The sequence below is a fragment of the Tyto alba genome, unplaced genomic scaffold (assembly GCF_018691265.1).
Source record: "Tyto alba isolate M040663 unplaced genomic scaffold, T.alba_DEE_v4.0 Super-Scaffold_9, whole genome shotgun sequence".
NCBI classification, from domain to species: Eukaryota; Metazoa; Chordata; class Aves; order Strigiformes; family Tytonidae; genus Tyto; species Tyto alba.
The window spans coordinates 4,839,553-4,865,727 of NW_024881330.1; the positions used below are offsets into that span (position 1 = coordinate 4,839,553).

The 26,175-nt window shown below is 38.8% G+C and overlaps 1 protein-coding gene across 1 annotated transcript in view; it reads right to left on the reverse strand.

The window, feature by feature from the left end:
- DENND3 (DENN domain containing 3) overlaps nucleotides 1–25,585 on the reverse strand; it is a 40,344-nt gene extending 14,759 nt beyond the window's left edge. Inside the window, exons 1-13 of the mRNA XM_042786212.1 lie at nucleotides 25,404–25,585; nucleotides 19,975–20,248; nucleotides 19,140–19,255; nucleotides 18,509–18,648; nucleotides 14,614–14,725; nucleotides 11,868–11,987; nucleotides 10,196–10,414; nucleotides 8,660–8,781; nucleotides 8,048–8,203; nucleotides 5,222–5,318; nucleotides 2,329–2,432; nucleotides 1,860–2,041; nucleotides 698–1,219 (exon numbers count right to left, since the gene is read on the reverse strand). Coding sequence (XP_042642146.1) covers nucleotides 698–1,219; nucleotides 1,860–2,041; nucleotides 2,329–2,432; nucleotides 5,222–5,318; nucleotides 8,048–8,203; nucleotides 8,660–8,781; nucleotides 10,196–10,414; nucleotides 11,868–11,987; nucleotides 14,614–14,725; nucleotides 18,509–18,648; nucleotides 19,140–19,255; nucleotides 19,975–20,248; nucleotides 25,404–25,487 — 2,248 coding nt within the window. The 5' untranslated portion in view covers nucleotides 25,488–25,585. The remainder of the gene's footprint in view (nucleotides 1–697; nucleotides 1,220–1,859; nucleotides 2,042–2,328; nucleotides 2,433–5,221; nucleotides 5,319–8,047; nucleotides 8,204–8,659; nucleotides 8,782–10,195; nucleotides 10,415–11,867; nucleotides 11,988–14,613; nucleotides 14,726–18,508; nucleotides 18,649–19,139; nucleotides 19,256–19,974; nucleotides 20,249–25,403) is intronic.
- Nucleotides 25,586–26,175: the final 590 nt, after the last annotated feature.

Sequence of the window (26,175 nt, forward strand, 5' to 3'; positions counted from 1 at the left end):
TTTTGACCAATATTTAATCCTTAGTGGCCACAAAATACAACAGCTACCAGAGCAACTAGGCACAGAAAGAGAATCGAAGAGCAGACACTCAAACTGTGTTTTTAGAAACCAATCACAAGAGCCAGATCTCATTTGGGAGAGAAGGAAGTTCTCTCAAATATAAACACAACCTCTCCCTTTGCTGTGATGACCATCCAAGAGGAATTTAGCTGTAGCTATCTGAATTCTGGATCTTGTTAGCTGATTTTTAACAAACTCCCACTTTGCCAAGTTACGTAGTGATTTTATAACACAGAGGTATTTTCCATTAGCAATTAGAACAGTCTTGTATTCAACCTAACTCATAATCTAAGCCAAAGCAGAACTGCACATCACGTCACAAAACTACCTCACCTACACAACACGAAAAACTATAAATTGTGTGTCCAAATATAAGTAGATTTCTTTTCTTTATTGTGGAAGCAAGTATAGACATTTTTGAATACATTAAATCTATTCTCCATAATAATCCTAAATAAATAAAATTGTCCATAAAGCTCACATATTGTGAGATTTTAGAGGCCCATAAAATGTTGAATAATCATTAAAAAGAAAAACAACGGGAGACAAAAATTTTTTTTTGGTTCATAAAAAAAAACTATTTGAAATTGTCATTGCCCCATTGTAGACGGTCACTAAAAACGTATCTTATACTCACCTACAGTTAGGGCATCAAATAACCGATGTATAGTGTCTATATCTTTGACAATCCCAGATTCCTGGATTCGCTTGACAAAATCATCCAGTTGCATGTGTGTTTTTGGCAATTCAAAATTTTTTACATGGTCATCTGTTTTCATAACTTCTCTTTGGTTTTCCATCACTCGACTTATCAGCTTCTTCAGCTCAGGTTTGCGGTCTGCTTGCAAGCGCTCAGGAGGAGGCATGGTTTCCACTATTTTTCTTACAAGATCAGTAGGGAAAATTCTTAAGTCTGTTTTATCTAGGTTCTGAAAGTCAGAAAGTGCATTTAGTAGTTTCCCTTGCATCAAGCTAATAAGTCCCCGGAGGTAGAAGTACCTTGCCAGCAACGCTGAGTTATCAGGTGGTAAGGTATTTATGGCTTTGCTGAGGTGGTTGAAAAAGTCTGTATAGTAGGAGTGAACACACTGAAACATCAGAGGAAAGTGAATTTCTGGGATTTTGAACATACTGACTGATTTGGAGGGCATTTTCACAGCTAAAAAACAAAAAGGTACATTGATTAGTATTGGCAGTGAGTAAAAGTGCAAGCAACTTCATGACAGCAATACTACAAACAACAAAAAGAATTCCAATCACAGGAACAAGCAACTGCACTGTATGAAATTCAAGTAAGATTACAGTTGTGCTAGAGACACAAATACATTTCTGTGTATGTCCATCATCCATATTACCAGAATATTCCATAATCTGATAATATCAAATTTGGGAAAGAAAAAAGAAAAAGGTGATTAAAAAAAAAGGGGAAAAAAATAAACCAACATACATTTTATATAGGACTTGCTTTGTTAAACAGTGATAAATCTAAGCCTATGTTTAAAGATAGTGGAAGATTAGACATAAGGTGTGTGAGGACTGATCAAGGTTACTGGCTCGGGAAGCAATTCTCCAATATCAATCCTATTGTGACCAATCAGTCTTTTGTGGTACAGCACAACTTACAGCAGGCTACAGACTGATTTAACATGCAAGAAGCACAGACAGGCCCCAGCTCAGAATGACTCAACTCACCATTTCTTTCCAATATCTGATACCGTCTCTGTGAAAATTATTCAGTGATGTCACCAATAAAGACAACAAGAAAGACACTGTATTTGTTCAACACATTCTTGCCTTACCAACACCTGCTTCTATTCTTCGAAGTGAGGAATTTCTAGTAGGGGCCTCTGGCAGCTTGATATCTTGCAAATTAGGCATACTGATTACCATACGTCTACTAATCATGTACTGTGGATTAAATAGTTTAGAAGCCATCTTCTCCATAGTCAGTCTTCTCGGGCTATGAAACATCAAATTTAATCTGAGAAAAATAAAAATGATATGTAACTAGTTTTAAAATTCACTAAATTACTACTTCTCTTTTTTTTTGTATAATAGTATTAAATTACAATTATATTACCAATTTACAATTTCAACCTCCATGGCTGGGTATGTTCATATCAGCCTTTTACAGTAATCTTAACAAAACGGCCTTTCAATTAGTCATAATCTTATTCACAAATGACGTGATCTCATATCAATAGAGGCAAAAGGACTTTTATCACCGGTATCAACAGAAGATTCAAAAAAGGAATAAGAAAACTTTACCTATCCTCCTCAGACTGGGTACTCAACTCAAGTCGAGCAAAAGCATCCATCTTTCTGTTCAGACGAGCTTTAAGGAAAGAGTGAAACATGTAGGTCTCTAAAACCTGTGAGACACAAACTGGTTAACCGTGGATCATTTACATATGTTTTGCTCATTTTTATCACCTTTACATACGCAACACTGAGAACTTGCAATTTAGCAATCACAAAATCAAAAATCTTTTAAAACTTCAACAACAGAAAACTAACTCCATTTCCATTTACTTTCTGTACTTTCACAATGTTTGCTTAGTGGCAAACAGCAATCTCAGACCACCCTCTAAAGGGTGAAACCAAACAAAAATGAGAAATACTGAGCAAAACAGAGTTTTGCTCCAAGTCTAACAATATATTTTCTGACTATAACTAAGTGCTGATAAAATTGTCCATGGTTTGGAACAAGAAGTTTGTGGCACTCTAAATTAACATTATGCCATCAAACTGAAAAGACAAGTGATTCATCTTTTCTTCTGGTAACCCCCACAATTGTTCCCTGCTCAGGTAATTATTGTGGTGTCATCCAGAAATAATTTCTAAAAGGTCAAATTGCTACTTTTAGGATAGAAGACACCATAAAAAAATGCTAAGTGTGAATTAAAAAGAGTGGAAATCTACCATGTCCCATCATTGCAAATTAAAACAAGATAAAAACTAGGATTTGAGGCAACACAACATGTGTGTTATATAAATGTTAGTTCTAGCATAGGGCTTTTAGTATTTTTTGAAATAAACAATTCAGAAAACTAATTAATTCAGCAAATCAAATGCAAACTTCATCACCAGACAACATTGTTATAACCAGGAATCCTGTCTTTATGTTTATACAACCTCTAGCCTTTACAAACTTACTATCAAAGACAGTTGTATCTTTGAATATAACTCTGAAAAATTACTTCAAACAATGATATATCCCAGAGGCTTGCCTAAAATAGCCCTATTAGTCTTGAAGTTTATCACAGGACAAAAAAATTAAAAAACAAACTGCAATAACCCCAAAAAAACACTGATTGGACATCAGTGTGTTTCTATGATGTTTTTAAAACGCGAATGAGAAAGATCCATAAGTAATTTAGGTACTCTGAAATTAATAGAAATATTTCACAAACATTCTTATAGGTCATTCTTATTCAAGATGCCTCTTATCAATCCATTAGCGACGTATCCTGTCAAATGGCATCTATAAAAGCACTGAGATTCCTGCTTTTAAGTATTTCTCCAGTAGATGGCATATTTTGTTGGCAATTGCATGTACAGGAGATGACAAGCTGCAGGAACTGAGAGAGTCTTTTCTAATGGTTTTGGAGTTCTCTGACTATAATTCTAGATACCACTAGTAACTAATCCATATTGTCTTATCTTCTAAGATTTACTTGAAAGGAAACCTGCCACTATGTTATTTAGTATTTAAGTGAGATAACTGCTCAAAGCTTTTCTTAAATGTGCACATGTGAATTTTAAATTCATTTTAATTCAGTAAACAGCCACTATTTCATTTATAGCATTAGAAACTGCTACTGAAAATATTTTAATTATTTCTATTAATTTTAAATCCTGGTCAGAACATTTCTGATTAATTTCTCTCCTGATGGCATATTAATAGGTTCTTCTTGATTTTTCCTTTTTGTTTGTTTCCTTCTTTTTAAGAATGCTTGCTAGTGTTGGAAGTTTTATCCAACAAACACTATTTCCTAAATAGGATTCATCAATTTGTTATCTTTGAATTGCCAGATATTCTACCAAGTTTGGCAACTACCATTTGAGTAGAATGAGATACTTTTCTGATCATTTCCTTTGCACACTGGCATCTCCTTTAAGAGGATGTTCAGAAACCCTCTTATCATATGTCTGAAGTAGGAAACAAAACAGGAAACAAAAAAGGTGTTATTAACCCCAGTCTGCTGTTAATGAAGGGATCTTTTCACCAGGTATAAAACTGTTAATCCAGAGAGCCAACTGCCTAATTCTAGTAGCAAAGGAAACCTCTTCCTTGCTCTTCAGCAGATCAAGCGTATGCTAATGGAAGGATCAAGGTGATCAGAGCAGGTGCAAAAGGGACTCAGGGCCTGTACAGAAAAACTCCACACCCCTACAGGGTTTCAAACTCAGATAAGTATCTAATCAGCTGGTTAGCAGGAGGGCTAATAAAATCTAAATGGGGATTTCAGGTTGTCCTTCAGACTCTGGCGACTGGGCACGGCCTCAGGCTATGAACTATTTGAGCACCACTTCATGGGCTTCACCACCACGTAAAAGTAAGCCACAGCTAGACTACCTGGTAAAGCACATGTAAGCTAAACCAACCCATGTCCCTGTCACCCTGCAGGGCACACCAGTGGCACTCATGCGCTCGGAGTCGTCAGCACGCGTTCCCTGTGGCGCGTTGTGGGAAGCAGGCTCACGGCCTGGAGCCAAGCAGGCATCCTCAACTCTGTGCCCTGTTGCTCAGGCTGCAGATAAAGCAGGTACTTCGATTTGTGTCACTTCAGCTCCCTTCTGTTGTGCTCACAGGCTTGCTGAAAACTCATGTCTACGTATGGGCTTTGGTCCAAACAGTCTGGACAAGTGCCTGTGCTTAAAATACAGTTTAGATGTAGCTTTGCTGACCATCTGCCATAGGTTCATCTCACCCCCGAAAAATGACATTTAATTTGCTCTGGAATTACATAGTACTTTGCTCTCCAAAATGCTACTATTTTATCTGTTTATAGGAAACAAAATAGATTTGGTAAAGCATTCCATGAAAGTCGGGGGTTCAACACCACCACAAACTGTAACCATTCTATTAATATTTGGCATTAATCCTAAAATACAGATTAATAACAAAGAATCACAACATATTTAACACTGAATTTACCTTTCTGTAAAATGGCTGGTCTCCGATTGCCCTTGTTTTCAGAAATTCTTCACTGTTAAACACTCTATGTTCATAATTTAGATGGTCTTTTACCTCCCTGGAGACAAAAATAAATACATAAATATGCTTAGAGACCTGTAAGCATGTTGCACTTTTGCAGTAGTGCCAACCCATTGGTATTACTAGAAATACACTGCAGCATCAGAGGGCAAAATAGAAAGATGCTGCAGTACCAGAAGGCAAACTCACTTTTAATGAACAAGTCTGAGCTACTGAATCACAGAAAAAGAATGCAAACTCCTGTAAGAAATAAGACAGGCTACCTGCTGCCAATGCCATTTCAAATCAGCAAATTCACTTAGAGTTTGTGGGATCAATTTTAGTAACCCACAGAGGAAAATCTACATATTTAAGTTATAACTTAGGCTCAACTCCTGGAATTACATTTACATCACATAAAACCCATCTGGAACACTAAAAAGACAAGCGTACCTACCCACACAGGCAATTTGAAAGATGTGATCTGACCTGCCACTGTCCCATTACACTGTATCTGTAACATGCACATGAAATATTATAGATTATGTAATTTTTTGTTGTGTTCTCAAACTCTGCTCATAAAGCCAGTAATAACTGGCAAATGTGCTAAACTGAAGAGACAGAACTACTGAAATAAACCAGAAAGCAAGATGAAGTACCGATGCATATTTTAGCATATGCATGGTCACAGCAGGCAGCAGAGGCCCCTATACTATCTCTGGAAAACCATGTCAATAGTAACTTCTGTGCCCTAACAGTGAGCCAGGGAAAGTTGTTTCAGGAGCAGGAAGTGGGAGTTTTTCAGAAAAAAGCTGTTCTCTGAACTTAAGTTTGTGAGTAAGAAATGGTAAGTTATTTAAGCTAGATATGTGCAAGCGGCTAAAATCAGGGCTCTCATTATTACGTCTTACTTCATCTACTCACAGTGGGTATTGAGGAATAAGAAATGCTCATGGAAATACATGAATGAAGAAAATAAGTTGGTGAGCTAAAATCTGAAAGAAAGGACAAAAGGGGAATCTCATACCCATGCAGAGAACTGACAGGCCTATACATCGTTTGTTTTTCATAGATCAGTGACAAAAGCCCATTAACAGTTTATCAAGCATTACAGGTTCAGAAAAAAAAAAAAAAGATGGTTAATAAAAGTACACAGTTCTATATAATTCTACACAATTTAGCATCATTTGCTTTAAACATGGAACCTCCACACCCACAAAAGTACTACAGTGCTTCGCTGAAGACAGTATCAACTGGCAGCACAATTGCATCAGAGATTTACTTTCCTTCACTCCTGGATGCTGGTAGATATAGCATTAGAAGACAGAAGAAACAAGGCTGAAAAAAAGAACAAAAGAAAGTTTGAAGGAAAGGAAAAAGAAAGCAAAAGAAGAATCAACCCCTTCGCAAAACATATTGTATCTTAGGGAGCAAAGCATCTGCTCATTTTTTGTAGCCAAGCATTTAGTGCATTAAAGAGTTCAAGCTGTTAGCAGCAAATTCATTTCTCCTCATCTTTATCTGGAACATATTGTTGCCGAAGTCAGAAATCCACCAAATCCCACAGCAGTAGCACATCAGGTTGTACATGCATTTCAGTTTCCATATCCAGCTAGCTGTAAAGCCTGCTCTATCCTCCACACCCAGCAGCTACTGTCCTCCTGGAGGGCCCAGCCACTTGTATCAATCCTCCCTAAACTGATGCAACAAAAGTGAGCAGGTCAGAGACCTGGTATTTGAACTATATAAATTAACCCAGCATCTTCTGACTGAAAGTGTTAGGGAACATTCACGTGAGCAATTCGGTAGCTGATCCACAGGGGAGCACCATCTCCAGAAGAGGCAGCAAGAAATAGCTGGGGGATAGTTATCTGCACAGCTATTTGCAGACCTCTGTCCATATAATCAGATACTTTAGAAATACTAGGTAGGCAGTTTCATTTTCATGGTTGAGTGTGTCAGTATCTATGTAAAAAGAAATTAAGTATATGCAAACCAGCTATCCATTTTCTGCTATTTTTTTATACAAATCACCCACCACACTTCTATCCCCTCCCCAAACACAAGCAAATAATAAAAACCAGTACCCAGATTGATAAAATAAAGCACCTACGGGTATCAACACATGACATCAGATGAAGAATAAAGAAAATTAGCACAGCTGGACCTTTTTCTAGAGAAACACCACCTACTCCACATCACCAAAATGTCAGTCTCAACCACACCCAATACCCAGCATTTCTTGTTGCAACACTGTGACCTTGAACTTAAAGCTCCTCTACCTCCTTCATTCTCCTGTGGTTGCACTCTCTAGGTATCTCACCCATTCTTCACATTTGTTCAGTTAGCCAGAACACACCCATGTGTTCTTGACTCCTGATGCAGCTTTTAGCTCTTCTACCCTGTCCCAGTTTGAATTAATTTTACTCTAAAATGAGTGACTGTGTCTGGTTACAAACTGATATCCCTACTGGGCCTTAAGCTTTTCCTAATTACGAAATAGTAGGAATGCACTTCTCTTCCTGGAATCTCCATACAAGAAACATACAAGGTCAAAATTAGAACCGTTTTAGCTAAAATGCCCTAGCAATGTATATGTACTCAAATACAGTAATTACTGTTATTCCAGCAGGCTAGCAGGACCTCCTTCTCACATCCCCTCACAAAACTTAAGAGATTTACAAAATATCTATAAAGTGAGACAAAATAAGAATATTTTCAGTGACAGTGGAAGTGCCTTAGCCAGCCTCATATACTCTTATAATAAAAAATACTCTATCCACTCACCTGAAAATATTAACAATTAACTGCAAAGTCATTTGTTGAACTTCTGTATTCAGTTTCTGTTGCCAAGCCCTTCTACGCATTTGGAGTTCACCAAGATCCGCGCTGGCTCGGAGATGGCAGAGCTCTAGATCATAATGCAGCTGAAGACTTTCCACTCTACACAGAGAAGAAAATTACCAAATTACAGCCTAACACCTTCATTCATACCTTTTGAATAAAAAAGCCATTTAGGCCTCATGCATCTTTCAGCTAGAGAAAGTGCAAGATTGATTTGCAAGTGTTGACAAGCTAACAAGATTCCTGGAAGTCCTACTAGTACATGTAAATCACAGTGCACTCAGTCTTTTGTGTAAAGAAGAGTAAAATTCGGAGGATAATCCGTATCAGTAATAAAAAAGAAATAAGCATTCCAGATGTTTCAAAATAATATGGTTATGATTATGACTGCTTAAAGTTACCTGCATATTCATTTAAATTTTCAATTTGCCTCTACTGAATACAGTGGGTTTTATATGAATAATATAATAAGAAGAAATATAAAATAAAAAACTTAGAAAGAGGGTCAAGTATGATTTATGCACTATGACAAACACAACTTCAACATTTTTTCACCTTTTCATGAAAGTTTCTGCTGCTTGTGCTGGAACATCTGGAATTTCAGGTTCCTCTTCAGCCATTTTTGAATGTGTAATATCTCCATTGTCAATATTAATTAGAATTAAGTCTTCAGTTTCCTTTTAACAAAAGAATACAGAATGACTGCAAATATACTTATATTGTAAAAACATTTACTTCTTCTTTATATAGTACACAGGCAATGAATTATTTCAGCAAGATAAACCAGAAAACAATTTACTTTTTTCCTCCCAACTAGACCATATGGACAATTAAACAGTTATTTTTAAAGAAAAATAAAGGTCATTAAATTAATGGAAATTAATCTCCACATACAAATATTTGGTACACTAATAGGCTTTTCATACAGTATTCAATTAACACTGGATCTCTGAGGTTATCCTTGAAAAGGTATGCGTACAAAGATATGTACAAAACCATATATATCTACGCAAAGAAGATCCCTTAAATCTAATTTACAGCATTTAGTCCTTTACTTACCCTGTGGTGTGACTGGGAGAGGGAGTGTTTATGTATTAGAGTCACAGACATGAAAACACATGCTAATGGAGAAAAAGCCACACAGAGGTAAAGTCCATGCTGCCCTCTCAGTTTGCAATTTTAAAAATCTTAAAGATCAGACTGTAACACAGTATATATAAACAAACAAAAAAATCTTTCAAATTATATCAGTGTGTCTTCTAATCTGTACTTATTTCTAATAGTGACATCATCTTACTGCTAATTAAAACATAAAAAAAAATAAAATTATCTATTTCATCTCAACTTAATTCTTTGCTCATTTTGGACTTGACTAGATAGACCAGTTTCACTTGGTTTGATAATCAGATGGATTAATCTAATAAAAATTTACACAATTTTTCTGTGTTTGGTTCAAACACTCACAGAAACACTACGCAATACCCTCAAAAAAAGTATATTTACATTAGCCCTGCCCTGAGTTTTTCTTAAATCTTTTTGAGTAACCAAGATTAATGTTAGCCATTGAAAGAGGCTTAGTTAAATAGGTTTCTGGAAAAAAAGATGAGCAAAAAAAAACCTCAGCAAAATTGTGAGATTATATTCTTTACAATGCTTTTTCTTTCTTATTTTATTACTGAACTCCATCATGGGGAACAGCAGCATCATTAAGAGTATTTTCAGGTGCATGCTCAATTCTTAACCCAGATACCTTGAAAAGGCACCTAATTCATCCTACAAAACTCTTTCAGCAAAAAATAACCTCAGTGATCTGAAGGAAAACTATTTATACAATACAAATGACACGTAAGTAGAATTTTTCCCCCAATGAAACTTGAACTCAGAAAAATCATATTATCCTGCAGAGAAAAGAAAAGTAAGGGATACAACAATAAGTTTTTTCTAGTAAACCAGTGGACACATCAGTATGGCTCCATTACTTTTAATTTCTTCTCTTCTCACACACCTAAATTGCAAAAGCAATTTTCTAGATGCATCAGCAACAAATGCACTGAAAGTGAACAGCAAGAGTGGTAATAGTCTAAAACATACCGTACTGACTTCTTCAAAATGATCAATATGACATCCCATAAGAAAAGATGTTGGGGCCATTACAAAATCCAGCATTTGACGAGACAGAATAGGCACAAAAGTGTGTTGCCACTGAAGAGGATGAAGGTACAACATAAAGCATTCAGCAATGAGTGTCAGCAGAGCCCAGTCAGAAGAGAAGAAAACTATTCTCTGCTCAGTCAAAATACAGGTCATAACCTGGAAAAAAAAAAAAAAAAAAACAAACATAATGCTCAGTGTTTATGAAGAGTTGTATCTAGAACATATAAGGTATGTGCAAATATTTTCATTTGCTTGTGAAACTGAGCCTCACAAGTTCTGTTTTCAAACAGCTACCTTACATATTTATAAATCGCAGTAACGTCCTCTTAAGGACTCTTACAAAATTAAGAGAGGAAAACAGGAAAAGGAGACAAAATTTAAATGACACTGGAAGTCAGAGTTTTGCCACCAATGTCAACAAGGCTAGGATTTAGCTGGAATTATGGAGACCTGTCACCTTTCTTTCACAGTATTAGGCTGTAAAATACCTGTAAAAAGCACCCAGATGAAGAATATAAGCAAATCAGTCTTTGATGATGAACAGAAATACTATCTAGGTTTTAGGTATCACTGCCAAACATCTATTCAAGACTCTAGCTAGTCACATTCCTTACAGTGCCACTGGAGAGCAATTTTTTTACAGAGCAATTCAGGAAGCTATCTGGAGATGTTCACCCTTTTCCACTTACAGAGTGGGATCCAATGGCATCTAAGCACCAAACTCAGATGCCTCAGGTTAGGTAGGATTAATCCAAGCCAAGGCGACTAGGTGCACATGTGGGACATCATGCAGAGGTGCTAACACACAAACTCCATTCTCAAGATGCACCAGTTGCAGAGGACCATTTAGGATTTAGAACAGAACAGACTATTTCAGTTGGAACTTTTATTCATAAGGTGGATGGAAGAATGGGCCTATCCAAACAAATAAGCCAGTATTTTCATGACTACTTTCATGACTAAGGAGGTTTACAATCATCTCTGGAAAGAGACCTCCAACCTGCTCCTCTTTTTAGAGGAAGTGGCACAAATAATACTGATGACCTCGAGCAACCTAACTTCATAGGTGGCCTTTAAGCAAGGAATTGGATCAGAAAACCTGCAAAGGACACTCCCAGCCAAAATTATTGTAAGGTTCTATGAAGCACCGAAAAAATTCTTTGCAAACAGCATTTTGTATTTTCTTGTCTTCCTACACCATTTACACCTTATTTCTATAAGAATGCCAACTGTTACCAACCCATCCTACAGGTCCCTCTTACACATGAAAAAGGTTCTTATGAATCTTGTAAAGTTCAAAATAAAATGTGTCAATTCAGCTTGGGTATTTATATTTTTAAATATACTCTTAAGAAATTTAGCACCTATTGCTAAACCACAGGAGAAAGAAATCCTACATCACTTAATTTAATCTGGTCTATAAATAAGAAAATACCTTAGTGACAAGTACATGTTATTGTGCCATATTTCTAATATGCAGAACTAACACTATTCTGAATTCCTGTGTTTATAATGTTTTTGGTATAACTAAACAACTTGATTTTTTATAAAACACAAATTGCCAGTACTGACAATCTCTAATACACTTTAAAGTATCCATTAGTTTTACCTGCAGCACCTGCTCTGGCTTGAAACACAGCAATGGAAGATGAAGATCCAAGTCAATAATTGGACTGTCCGGATCCTCTCGTGAAGGAATTATTATTTGAAGTGGTTTCATATTAAATACCTGTAATAACAGATATTTTCCATTTACTTCTTAATGAAGATGTTCCCACAACACATTTAATGGGGGATTTTCATTCCAGCTACAAAATATTAATATTAATTGAGAGCAAGAAGACAGATGTTTGCATACTGCAGAAAACTGAAAGAGAGGGAAATAGTAAAAGACCTAATAACTAGTTTGAAAGATTAACACGGACTTTGTCTCCTTTCATTCTCATAGGTGTTCAGTCAATAAAACTTCAACTATCTAAATATTCTTTTCACGGAATTAAACTTGCTTTGTTGTAAGTATAATAAAATAATGGAATTTCTATTTGCAGATACAACTGGGAAATCAAATGTGTTGATAAAATTAATACATTAAATAGAAAAAACATAAACAAAATAACTGAGTATAGGTGTTCACATTAAGAAGATAGAACAAGCCAAAACTTTCAGTGTTTGAAATACTCCAGCTCAAATCTCTGGGGGCCAGATCCTGCACGTGCTGCATATTTCAACACTTAGCAGCTGGTTTAGCCAATCATTCAGACAATTTTCCAGCTATGCTATTTTTTTCCTCCACTCATAACCCCTCATCCCAGGGTCAAGGAAAGCAGCTAAAGAGAAGTCCACGGCTGGAGTACTGCTTCCCTGGAAGACATTTCAGTAGACAAAAGAGAGAATGTGCTGAAATCACTGACTCAGCTAACGTCTAGCTTGACCTGTGAAGGGTTAGAAAGAAGAAAATACAGCCCACTTAGCTTCTACACTGAACGTAAACGTTTAAGTGAGTTTCTCCTCTGGGCTAGGTCTTATCCAGGCAGCAGCCAATCCAAAACATCTAATCTACTCACCAGAACACTTAACCCACTACGCGCTGTTCTGCTTCCCCAGAGTCAGACACTATAAAAGAACAAGCCCAGAGCTGTACGTATTTTTTCAGCAGCTGATTCCTTTGGCCTCTTTCCTTTCACAGGGACTGCACTACTTCTCAGTCACATCGCTGCATGTTAACCCATCACACAGTCACGATGACAGCCATGAGCACCCGCATCAGCCGGTATGGCTCGGTATCACAGAATCATAGAAGTTTGGGTTGGAAGGGACCTTAGGAGGTCATCAAGTCCAACCCCCCTGCAATGACCAGGAACATCTTCAAACTACATCAGGTTGCTCAGAGCCCCATCCAGCCCGACCTCAAATGTTTCCAGAGATGGGGCATCTACCACCTCTCTGGGCAACCTGGTCCAGTGTCTCACCACCCTCATCATAAAAAATTTCTTTTTTCTGTCTAGTATAACTCTGCCCTCTTTTAGCTTAAAACCATTACCCTTTGTCCTATTACAACACGCCCCATTAAAAAGTCTGTCTCCATCTTTCTTATAAGCCCCCTTTAGGTACTGAAAGGCCACAAGAAGGTCTCCCCAGAGCCTCCTCTTCTCCAGGCTGAACCTCAACTTTCTCAGCCTGCCCTCACAGGAGAGTAGCTCCATCCCTCAGATGATTTTTGTGGCCTCCTCTGGACCCACTCCAACAAGTCCATGTCTTACCTGTACTGAAGACCCCAGAGCCGGACACAGTGCTCCAGGCTGGGTCTCATGAGAGCAGAGTAGAGGGGCAGAATCACCTCCCTCGACCTTCTGGCCACGCTTTTTTTGATGCAGCCCAGGATACAGTTGGCTTTCTGGGCTGTGAGCGCACATTACCAGCTCAAATCCAGCTTTTAATCCACCAGGATGGCAGAGCTGCTCTCAATCCCTTCATCCTACAGTCTGTACTGACACCAGGGATTGCTCTGCCCCATGTGCAGGACCTTGCACTTGGTCTTGTTGAACCTCATGAAGTTCATGTGGGCCCATTTCTTGACCTTGTCCAGGTCCCTCTGGACGGCATCCTGTCCCTCAGGCACAACGACTGTACCACTCAGCTTGGTGTCATCTGCCAACTTTCTGAGGGTGCACTTGATCCCACTTGATTGAGCATCATTGACGAAGATATTAAACAGTACTGGTCCCAAAATGGACCTCTGAGCAACACCATTTGTCACTGATCTCCATCCAGACATCAAGCCATTGACCACTGCCCTCTAGATAAGACCATCTAACCAATTCCCAACAAGATAGAGAACTCCCACACTTTGGTTGAGTGACAGTTACATGATTTACTGGAGTTTATACACGTGTATTCAATGAAATGACAATGGCATACTGTTCAGGTGAAGAGTAAGCTTCCATTCTTACAGAGCAGTTACAGACTGGAGCTTCCAACCACTTCTAATAGATTACATGGGCTGCCCCTTTAGAAACCAAAAACTAGATTATGCTGTTCCCAGACCTACCCAGGCATCATTTCAGGGGGTAAGTATTTGACATGCGCCAAATCCTTCCCAGAAGAGTATAAAAAATTAAACAGCATGGCCAACTGGTACCCAGCGCTCATGCCTGCACCCTGGTCACATGTTATTTCAGGTACTAAGAATGCAAAGCCTTATTTTCAAAGCATGGGTATTGACATCAGTTTTCTATCAGCAAGTAAAATCTCTGACCTGACAGTGAAGAATGTTCCCTAATTTACAGAAAACAACATGTCAGTACTTTTTAACACATAATGTTAAAGTAATTATTAAATTCAGCATCATTAATTACCAAATGGAGTGGTCCTGGTGGTGGGCTGGGTATTAAAAACAATTTTGCTGCGAATTCTTTTATGTGCTCCTCGACATCTAAATCCTTGAAAGGTCGCAGTTGCACTAGTAAGCTGAAATTAAATTACAGAAAATTACTTATAAATAGTAACACGCAAACAGAAAAAAGAAGCCTTTTTGCTGATAACCTAGAACTAAAAAGAAAAAAATATTAGGAGCAATTAAGCTACTATTCCAGCTAATTGATTTCTAATTTATTAGATACTTTAGCAGCTCCATTTAATTTGAATGTTGCTGTTGTGTCAGAAGCAGGTTTTTTTTTACTTCCATGCACAACATACTACTGTATCACATATATCAGAGGATGCAGATGGCACATGGGGTCTTATGATGGCAAAGAAAACCTAGTGGTAAGATGCAGCTAAAGGAAGTGTCTTACAGAGACTGCTTGAGGAATAAAACACCCACAGCTGCAACATAGTGCCATGGTGTTTCTCCCACCCCAAACATCAGACATCAGCTCTGGGATGGAAAATATCATCAGAGGAAAAGAGAGGTTGTAGACATGGGCTAACTGCAGACGGATGTGAAGCAAGAACCATATTCAGTGTAAGGCCTAGGCCTCCATGAACACTGCTCTTTGCTATTGTTCTTACCCCTACAAACACAGTTATACAAAACTATCAAACAGTATTACACTAGCTGTGTCAAAGCCACAAAGGTCATGCAGTTTATATTATGTGCCAGATTAATTAATGAACATTTAAACATATGTGCTATTAAGACTACAAATTCTTAAGTCCAACTGCATTTCTGAAATGTAACAATTAAGAAGTTTGATACTTGTAGTCAGAAAGGGCATTTTGTTCAATATAAGATTCACGTGCATGTTTATAGCAAGAAAACCCAAACAAACCAAACCTTTACAAAATCAGAAATTTAAGACTGCAAATCTATATATACAGAAGCTAGGAAATAATATGGTTATATTCTCCCTTGAGGTTTTATTCCAGTTTGCAGTTTTACTGGTTTCCTGCAGAAGTATATTTGCCTTCAGTAAGAAAGTGGTCTAGAAAGCAACTGAATAGGTCAAGAGATATATTAGATTCCAGGACATCATATTTGTGTATGGCATTTAGATTCTTAGATAAAAATATTCTGTAATATATTAGAGCTTTTAATGGGATTAATGCGACATTTAAGTTTACTAAATTCGCATTTGAAAACTGCCCTGGGCTAAATACTAGGCTGTTACATATATCCCCAAAAAGCCCATCAGCTATTTAGAGGTGCAGAAAAGGCAGGTGGACAGGAATTTAAGAATTATGCAATACAGTCATCAATTTAAACAAATATGCTGTCACACTTAGTGATGCCTTTGATGTGGCCTAACAGCGTAGGTAAACCTGCCTTTTCCTTCTTTTTTTTTTTTGCCTTTTTTTTTTTTTTTTGGCAACAAAAAGCACGTATCAACACATTCAGTAAATGTTACAAGAGAATCAACCTGACTCTGACACTGTAAAAGCAGCAGATGTACAGAAAGGACAGTAAGAGCTCCCTAATCAGTACACTGTGCCCATTATTGCAAAGTAATAGCAGCTGACAGCTCTGCACTGCAAACGTCTGCTGAAATAAATGAAGTAATCTCTGAAACATTAAAGCAGAGAGCTAAGGAGTTTATGAACTTTCCATTACCTCTATTAACTGTCCACAGACAGATGTTTCAGAAAGCCAGAACATCTAAGAATAGGTCCTTTGTACTGCCTCAATGCTGTGAGCTATTTGCACACTTCCATCTTTGCTGAAGGCAGCTGAAAGGACTAATGCACAGGTTGGATGATTCACTGTTTGAATGGAGCCTATTTGTCCAGAAGGAGATTACTGCCAGGAATATTTCACTATTCATGTTGTGTAACAAATTGAGATAAAAGTACCTGTGCAAAGTGCCAAAGCCTCTCAATTTTAAACTGCACCTTTTCAAGTAACAATGTAGAATAATCCAACAGCTGTGGTGTTGTGAAACGGTCTAGCGCACATCTACTTGCTTTGGAGAGAGGCAAACACATTCCATCCAATTTGTTCTGGATTTGGAAGCACTGTACACTAGTAGTATGTGAATTAGTTATAAAATTAATTACACGGGATATGAAGACCTTCATTACTGTGATGAAAGTTTGCAAATTCCCTTTGCAGTTCAAAGCACCTACATGGATTAGTAATTTGACGTTGCCTTTGTATCTCAGTCTGGTCTCAGTTCTCAGTTGTGATTTCTACTATACTCTGCCATCTGAAAAAGTTTAGGAACCCAGGTTTTATCTGGGAATGCTTATGACAATAAAATACCTTTGAGGAATGAAAGCAAGTACCACCCCATCTATAAGCAAACCTTTGCAATGCAGGTCCTGTGGAAAATAAACTATGCACAGCAGAATTCTGGCAGAAAATTAATTTTTTTGCAACAAAAAGGTCCTGAGTGGAAGCCGAACCCCTTTAGATGCTACTTCAACATCAGGCCTTATTAGCCATTACAAATAGTATTTTTGCTCTAGTTCCTGTGAGGAAAGGACTACACGCTAGAAATGGGTGGTTTGAGGTCTGCCAGCAAGTGATTTCAAATTCCCAGTCCCACAGAATGATTTATCAGTTGAAGCATCCTGCAAAACACCACTGAGGCATACCAAGGATATAAGTGTGCTGTTGAACATGTAATTATTTGTTAAGTATAGGAGGCACTACTACTTGAGTACACTCTGTCAATGAAAACATTTAATTAGATTTTTAACCCATTGGCCACCTAATTACAACTAAGGCATCCAAAATGAAAATAACTCCCTTTCTGGTTTACAGGAAAACAACACCAATGATTTGTAATGTTACAAAGAGCTGAGAAACATCCCCAGCTGTCAAGGGCACTATGCTCAAAATATACCACTGAGGTCTTTACTGTAATACCTTATATTCCATTCAGAACAGCCCCACATCCCAGCAGCTATTTCATGCCAGATGGGAAAATTTCAGTGAAACCAGGATAGCACTATACAAAAAAAGGTGCGGCCAGGCTGGAAAGGGTCCAGAGGAGGGCCACAAAGAAGATAAAGGGACTGGGCAGCCTGCCATGTGAGGAAAGGCTGAGAGAACTGGCTTTGTACAACCTTGAGAAAAGGCGGCTTCGGAGAGACCTTATCACCATGTTCCAGTATTTAAAGGGTGGCTACAAAGTAGATGGAGTCTCCTTTTTTACAAGGAGTCACAGGAAGGAGTAATGGGTAACAAGTTACCCCTGGGGAGATTCCAACTGGACACAAGAGGTCAATTTTTTCACAAGGAGAACAAACAGCCACTGGAATAATCTCCCCAGGGAAGTGGTGGATTTCCCACCATTGAAAACTTTTAAGATTCAGCTGGCAGAGCGCTCTGCCATCTTGCCTAGACCGTGCTTTTGCCAGGAAAGGTGGAACCAGATGATCTTTGAGGTCCCTTCCAGACCGGTATTCTGTGATTCTATGATTTATTTGGTGCGTTATAAAGAGATTTTTGCGCTTTCAAAGTGATTTTCACCAGCATGGCAAAATTATAGTTAACCCTCTTTCAAAAAAAAACAAAATCTCTGAGAAATCTGTTCCCTGCAAATTAGTATTTTCTAGACTTAGCAAAAACCTCAGAGAAAACAAAGACAACACCATAACTAATTTCCTTGATATTTAAAACTAGCACTTATTGTCTGTGTAACATTCATATTACATTTCTTTTCCCCTCCCACGTATCTCGCACTACCGTAACTTAAAACTAACACTTGTTTTAGCATTACGCAGCTATCCTCACCATATCATGTAAATTCATGTATTAAAACCTACACAGTTATCTCTACAAGAAACACACAGGATAGGAAGTCTTACCAAGAGAGACAATCCTTGAGGGCATTAAAATATGGATATCTGGATATAACACAAATAGCGGATGGTACAAAACAGACAGGCATCTTCCCAGTTTGCGCAGATTCCCAGTGGGGCTGCCCATTCGAGGAAACACAGCCATCCTGCAAGAAAACTACAGATTAATGTGTTCATGTTCATCACAAATTTATGGCTAGTATTTTCTTGAGAGCCCTGGAGATATGATACCCAATTCCCTCTAAATTTCAAGGGGATTTGAATGTCTATCTCCCTAAAGCTCTTCAGAAAAAAGTCAGCCTGAGACTTAAGATGTGTACTAAAAAGAATTCCAAACGCAAGATATTTAGGAAGAATACAGGGTATAATCTCCACCAAAAAAAATGTCCAAGGGACAAAGTCTGCTCTTAAATTTTTAAAACTCCTAATAATCCATAACATTTTTTCCTAATATATGTTCCAATGTACTTAATTTACAATGGCAACATAAAGGATGTTTTGTTCTGTATTCCTACTAACCTAAAAACATATCTGTTAACTAATTTCATAAATTAAGATTGACATTATTCTCAAAGTGGTTTCTTGTCTTTGATATCTTTTAATATGTTTTAATAAAAGCATGAGTTAAATAACATACTTGCATAGGCTGGTAGTACTGTGCAACGACACCGTATGTTCTGTTACCACAGACATCTGTGAAGACCAGGAAATGAATGTGGTCCTCTTTTGATTCAGAAGTTATATAAAGTCCTCCTGAAATGAAGGCAGAAACCTTTTTTTTAACTACATATTTAACTACAGCTGTTTGAAAAGTGATTCATGACAAATACTGCACATTTCCACTTAATTTCAAGATAGATGTCTCATTTTAAGGGATTAAAATGGACATACACAGATCATTTGATCTAGGGGTTGTTACAAAGGCTGTAAGCTGCACGTGACTGAAGAAGCAAAAATATCTAATTATTCTGTATTTTAAGTGGCAAAATACAATAGATGTGGTTTGTTCACTTTTTTCTTTCAAGATATTTATAGGGTTTGCAGTAGTGACATGCGTATTAAAATTACTGCAATGAAACCCAGAGGAAACAGTCACTACTTTAGGTATTTCTTAATACTAAATTAAAACTGAAAGAATACTCAGTCATTTCAGGGGCAAAAAATCATTTTAAAAGTGCATGCACTTCACTCAAACCAAGATTTACCAATAAGGGCTAAAGTGACTTTCAGCTTCCCCCTCCTGCAGCTCCTACTGCTAATAGATCCATTTCACACAACATAACCATAGAGAGTAAGGGCGCCCCATTCAGATAACAGCCGCTTTCATCACTGTCCTGCTCACATGCAGACACATTTTTTATACTATGAAATACAAAGAGATAGAGAAGATGATCATTAAAAAAAATGGCTGTACTATGGGTCAACATATATATGGAAACGGTTCTCATTAAGAACTGTGAGCCCTACCATACCTGGGAAGCACAGCTGTGGCAAACCAATAAGATCAATGTCCTTTGGAAGTGTAATATCTTCAGTGTCAAGTATTTTCTGCTCCCCATTGGGACTCTTGACATTTTCAATCTTTGGTCTCTCTTTTTTCTTTCGGAATGACCGGCGTCTACTTTTATTCAAGTTATTACCAGCGTTAATCACCTGAATATCATCTCTGCTAATAAATGGAGGCACAAATACAGAGAGAACTTCTGGATCAAGGGGAGGAAGACTTTTGGGTTTTCTTTGAGTACCCTATTTAAAAAAAAAAAAAAAAGAAGAAAATAAAACAAAATATACAAACAACCTCTAAGGTGACACTCATCCTGATATTTTTTTTATACCATTTTTAGCTCTGTTTTCTCTCTTACTCTAAAACTGTGGGTTTAGAATACATTTTTTTCTTCTTCCCAAATAATTAATTTTTTCCTTCTAATTTCTTACTTTACTTATGTTAATGCAAGGGGAATACTGTGGGCATTTTCAGTAGGCAAAGACTCATTCTTCATCATTCAAAATGCACCATATCAATATTATGTCTCTGGCATAAGAAAACTAACAAGTACCAAATACAGTATTTCCTCCTTTGAAGTGCTAAGATATACTTAAGCTATACTTAAACACTGGTAGTAAAAGAAACTAGGCAATAAATAAATGAAGAAAAAGGAAAACAGATAAATTCCCTAGGTCAGTCTTTGTTTAACTTTTAAGAAAAGATACATTTTAACTCAGAATAACCTGTACAGGAAAAACAAAAAAACAAACAAACAAATGAAAAAAAAAAAAAAAAAAAGAAACCACAAACAACCCACACAAGCTTTCACAAGACAACTTTTAACTTTATAAGGCAATTAAGAAAGTACAATTAAAAACAATAATCACTGTTACAATAAACACAATTTTAAGACACCATACCACACGAAACCATGATAATATCTCCACATACTGATGACTAAGTGGAACAGGCATCCCAAAAGCATATATGAAATTACAACATTTTCTAGTAGGCAGCTCTGTAAAGCACTATTGCACTGAAAGCCGTTGCTGCCTTGCTATGAAAAACCTGTAGAGGAAGTGATCAGAAGAGGAGATTTCCTTGTACTTGGGAGCGATTTTTGTATTCTTGACCATACAGCAGAGATAAGTAGCTGCATTTTCAATTACTTCCCAGCAATTTTAATTCTTCCTGCAAGGTCAAAACAGCAAGTAAAAGCTTTGTTTAGCCAACGGATATTTGGAAACAGGAAAGGCGAGCCTCAATGTGGGTAAAAAGCTGTTTCGTTTTCAACTTTTTGCTAATTGATTCAAAGATAGATGAAGCACACATGCTGCTTTTACTTTCAGAGATGATATATTGGTATTACTTGTACTTAAAATAATCCTGAGAACCAATGGTAGCCTCTCTCATCATTTCCCTACTTTTTAAAATAGCTACAATGTACTAAGCTCTGTTGCTTCACTGAGGCCAATCTTTTACCATCCAGGTTTTGGAAGAGAAAGTCTCAGCTTATTTGTCCTAGTAGGTGAGTCCACCGGTAGTCCTCTTCACATTTGACCATCACAGAAAAAATAAGAAGGAATAGTTGCCGTCCTGATCCATTAGTTACAGTATCTTAAGCTCTACCATATTCTATAATAGGATGCTTGAAAGAAAGTACTTCAATAGAAATAAGAAGTGAAAAAAACACTCTTAATGAACACACAGACTGAACTAGAAAGAAACTAGAGTGGAAAAGGTAAAAGTTCAAATAAGTATCCACTGGGATATTCAAAAGATAGCAACGATTTTTAAAAGCATGTTACTGATTGGGGTACTGAGTACCATATCCCACCATGCTAAAAACTTCAAGCGTCATTTTCCTTAGTTGGCATCTGACAACTACTTCACGTGAAGAACCTGGAAACACAGATAAATCCAACATGATCACTCTCAAAATAACATGCAGCTAAACATTTCAGAAGGAAATTAAGAATTAAGGCTCAGCCCTGAGGCTGTTATGCAAGAAAAACAGAGACCTACTCAGACAGTAGCAATCTTAACTTGGCAGATTGGCCCTGCAGAGGTTTTCACACAAAGTTGGTTTGACAGTGTAGTCCCTGACTTACATTGAAGGCATCTCTGTGCTACAAAGTGCTGGATGACAGCCAGCAATTTAACAGCCTCACAGTGTAACAGCTTCTAAAATGGCAGGTCCTTGATGTCTTGAACTATGACAAAGGCATTAAGAACCATTATTTTTTTGCCACAGAACAGCACTGTCAGCACTGTCACTGACCCAGCGACTCAGTCGTCAGCATTCAAGTCTGCTCATATTAACATCTACAGCCAAAGTCGTATTTTCTTACCCTTTCAGTTCAGGGATAGTGAATAGGCAGCAAGAGAACAACATTTGCTTGTTTCTACTATTTTTTGAACATTTTATATTTTCTGCTTCTGCTGTTACTACTTTATTTTTAAATGCTTCTCTTCTGTCGCTTTTTACTATCAAATGTCCTTGCATCATACATAGCTTCTTATAAACACTAATGTGTTTTCTTTCCTGTAATTCTCTAAGATTCCAGAAGTCAAGGATTTGACTTTGATTTTATTCCATCCCCATTTACTGATTATGTTCCTGTACCAATGGTGCTGCACAGGACACAGATAAGAGACATACTTTTTTACAATGACTGCACTATTTTAGACACAAACAAGAAGTAGTGTGTTGAAACCACAGTTCACAGTGTGATCTCAGCTATTTGGTGTTTCTTTGATCTCACTCTCCTCTTCCCATTACTGATGTAGTTAATTTCATTTTCAATGTCATGGAATAACTGGCTTCTTTAAGGAATAATTGGGCAGGGTAAAGTATGGAGCCTTAGAAAAAAATAGGTTGGAAGGGACCTCTGGAGGTTCTGGTGCAATCCTCTCCTCAAAGCAATGATAGCTTTGAAGTTAGATCAGGCTGCTCTGGGTCTTCTTCAGTCAAGTTTCAGAAATCCCTTAAAAAGGACATTCTGTCCACCTTGTGCTCTAGCTCTCATATAGCTTAGCTTCTTCTGGCCTTGCTCCCACTTGTCAGCAGTCCTCCAGTATCAAGATACCCAAATGTGGGACAGTATTCCACATGTGACCTCAAGAGTGTTGAGTAATAACAGTAATAGTAACAATCCTTTCCCTTCACCTGCGAGCTATGGTCCTGAAGATGCAGGCCATTACACAGTTACTTTTCACTGACACAAGCACACGCTGCTGACTAATGCTCAACTCGATCATACCTCATTTCTTTCACACAGCTTGACACCCAGGGGTGCATTGCAGAAGAAGGAATAAATTGGTTTGGTGGTTATGTCTGCATTAGCAGGACCAGAAAGCATGATGCAGACACTGTGAGAGACAAGATCTGTACCACTGACTGTGGTAGGCAGATACAAAACCCAACAGTGGAGTTGACAAGAAGATCTGAGACATCTCGCAGACAGCTTGCACACCATACTCGCTATACCAAAACCCAGCTTAACAGCTGAAGACAGCTTAGGGGAAAGAAGTCTTATCAGACTGGCAGTATGATCTTCACTATTGTACAATTCATTCTTAAAAAATACACACTTCCAACACTAAAAAAGTAATCTCTAGCTGAAAATAGTGGCCTTTGATCTCTCCAAATTAAAATCCTAGAGTGGTAATTATCTTGGCAATAAGGACAATTGATGGGTGACAGCCCAGAAACTTCAGTTGCATGAGCTTCAGTGCAAAACTGTATCTTTTTTCCTGGAATCCCCATTGACAACAGGTTCATCTTATAAGACATTGCTTACTTTGGGAGTGGGTTAGATCATGCTCCTGCTGACTTCATTGATTTTATTACTCTGTACTGCAATAAAGGTAAGAATGCACAAACACACTTTCCAAACCAAGATCTGTAGTACTATCAAGATTTTTACCCTGCTGTTTCATCTGTAAATATTATCAGAGGTCCACTACTTTCCATTGAAACATTCATGTTTTCTGTCAGTAAGTTCTCTTCTTTCTACATTCACTGAATTTAGACACAAAATATATTCCACCACTTCCTCATGTAGATAGTGCTGCAGAAAGAAAAGAAGGGGATTATATCTATAAACTTGCCCTAAAACCGCAATTGAAATCCCTGCGGTATAACAGCCTACAGGAACATTGCTAAAATTAATCCTGACAAGCATAGGGACTGCTTTCCATTCTGACACTCCATTTTATACCTTGAGCAAAGAAACAATTCAAAACCTGTAGTGTATTCAGAATATCGGAACAGCTTCTGTTTTTGTAGCCAATTTCTTATTTGCCGTTCTACAGGTTTATTCGCAGGCAATGAGATCAAACTGAGCAGAATGGAATGAAAAAGAAATTCCCTTTCTTTTGGGTTTACTTCTCACACGGATGTCAAAACGACACACACACACTGATTTCAAAAGTCTGGTGGTGACTTTATGGCACAACTATTTCTGCAATTTGAATGTCTATATGAATGAGATCCTGGAATTTGAACCTCTGTTTGGCTGACATCACTTAAGAAGCTGATCATCAGCAAAAGCCGTCTCCTGAGTGAGTGAGCAGCAACAAGTTTAACAAAGACTTCTTTATCTAATGCTATTAGAGTGCACAATCAAATTCAAGTTCAAGCAAGACAACCAAGATCCCTGGGAGCTGCTTGGCTTTTCAGCACGTGCTGGTACCACAACTACTCCCACAGTGGGGCGGCTCGTAAGTCTGTAACAAAACCATCGGCACATTTTAACAAAGCAAAAGCAGGATGAGGAGTTTAATTGTTAACTCATATGTGAAGTGGCTACAGTCATAAGCAAATTATAAACCACATATTCAAAGCAGAAGGCAACCCATCAACTTCTGCTATATCTGAATTGCTCAGGTTGTGCCAAATTCAGAGCACTAAACCCACATGGATTTAGACCTCGTGCTGTCCTAAGCATACAAGTTATCAGGCTTTATTCCCCTATCTTTATGTTTAATCTCCAACAGAAGATAGGAAACGCGATAACAACCTGTAAAGCATACGCATTGTTCCAAGCGTTTTGCTGTTCCTGCTTATGTAAAGCTACACTGCTTTCTTCATCTAAACTCAGACCTTTGAAAAAGTGTAATTACTTAACGACACTACCACACCATCCCTACTCCGTTGATGATCGCCTGTCAAAACAAGTTTTCTTTGAAGCATTTCTGCTCTATCCGATGATAACAGCAACAAGGCAGCCCCATAGTTTTACTCAAGACCGTACGCAGGGAGGGAGGCCCGGCCAGGGAGGAGCTGCCCCGACTCCGGTTAGACCTGCGGGCAGAGAACCGCTGCCCCACAGAGCAGCCGGGGCACCCGGCGGGCGGCCGGGCGGGCACCCCCGCCCCGCGCCCCCTCGCCTCACCGAACCCCCCTCTCACCTGGAGGAGCGCCCTCACCCGCTCCCGGGGCACACCGACCAGCAGGCAGACCTCCAGCAGGCCCGAGGGCAACACGTCCTCCATGGCACAAAACCGACCGGGACAGCGGGGGGAGGGGGAGGAGGAGGAGGCAGCGGCGGCGGCGGCGGCCCCACCCCGCGAGCCGGGCCGGAGGAAGAGCGCCCGCTCCCTCACACAGCAGCCCCTCCCCGCCCCCCTCACGGTAAAGGACTCTTTGACTGGCTGCCTCTCCCGTCGTTCTGGAGGACTTGAGACCAATCAGAGCGGCAGGACGCGTCTGTCGCGGCCTGGCGGGCCGGGCGGGGGCGGGCCGTCGCCCCGCCCCGCCCGCTGAGGGCTGAGGGGTCGCTTCTCCCCGCGGCCGCTGCGGTGGCGGTTTTGTGGTGTTAGTCCCGTTCCTCTCACCTCGTCTCCCTGCCCTGCCGGGAGAGCCCCCGGGGAAGACGCTTCCCGAGCTCAAGGGGGAGTTCGTTTTTCTTCCACGGGCTGGTTTCCCGGTGAGGCTGTTGGCCCGGAGGGTGCCTCAGGGCTGCCCGCCGCCGGAGCGTCGGAGGTGGGTGAAGTCATGGCCTGGTGCTTTGATAAGTGGTGCCATTCCCTCCTGTTTGCTCCAGGTGACTCAGCGGGGGTATATGACCGCCGCTAAATAAGAGTCTTGTATTTGTAATGGGTCATAGTTTCAGTGAACTGTAAGCATAGTTGATTGCAGGCTGCATGGTGCTTTCATCTTTGGAGCAGCAGGGTTCTCAGT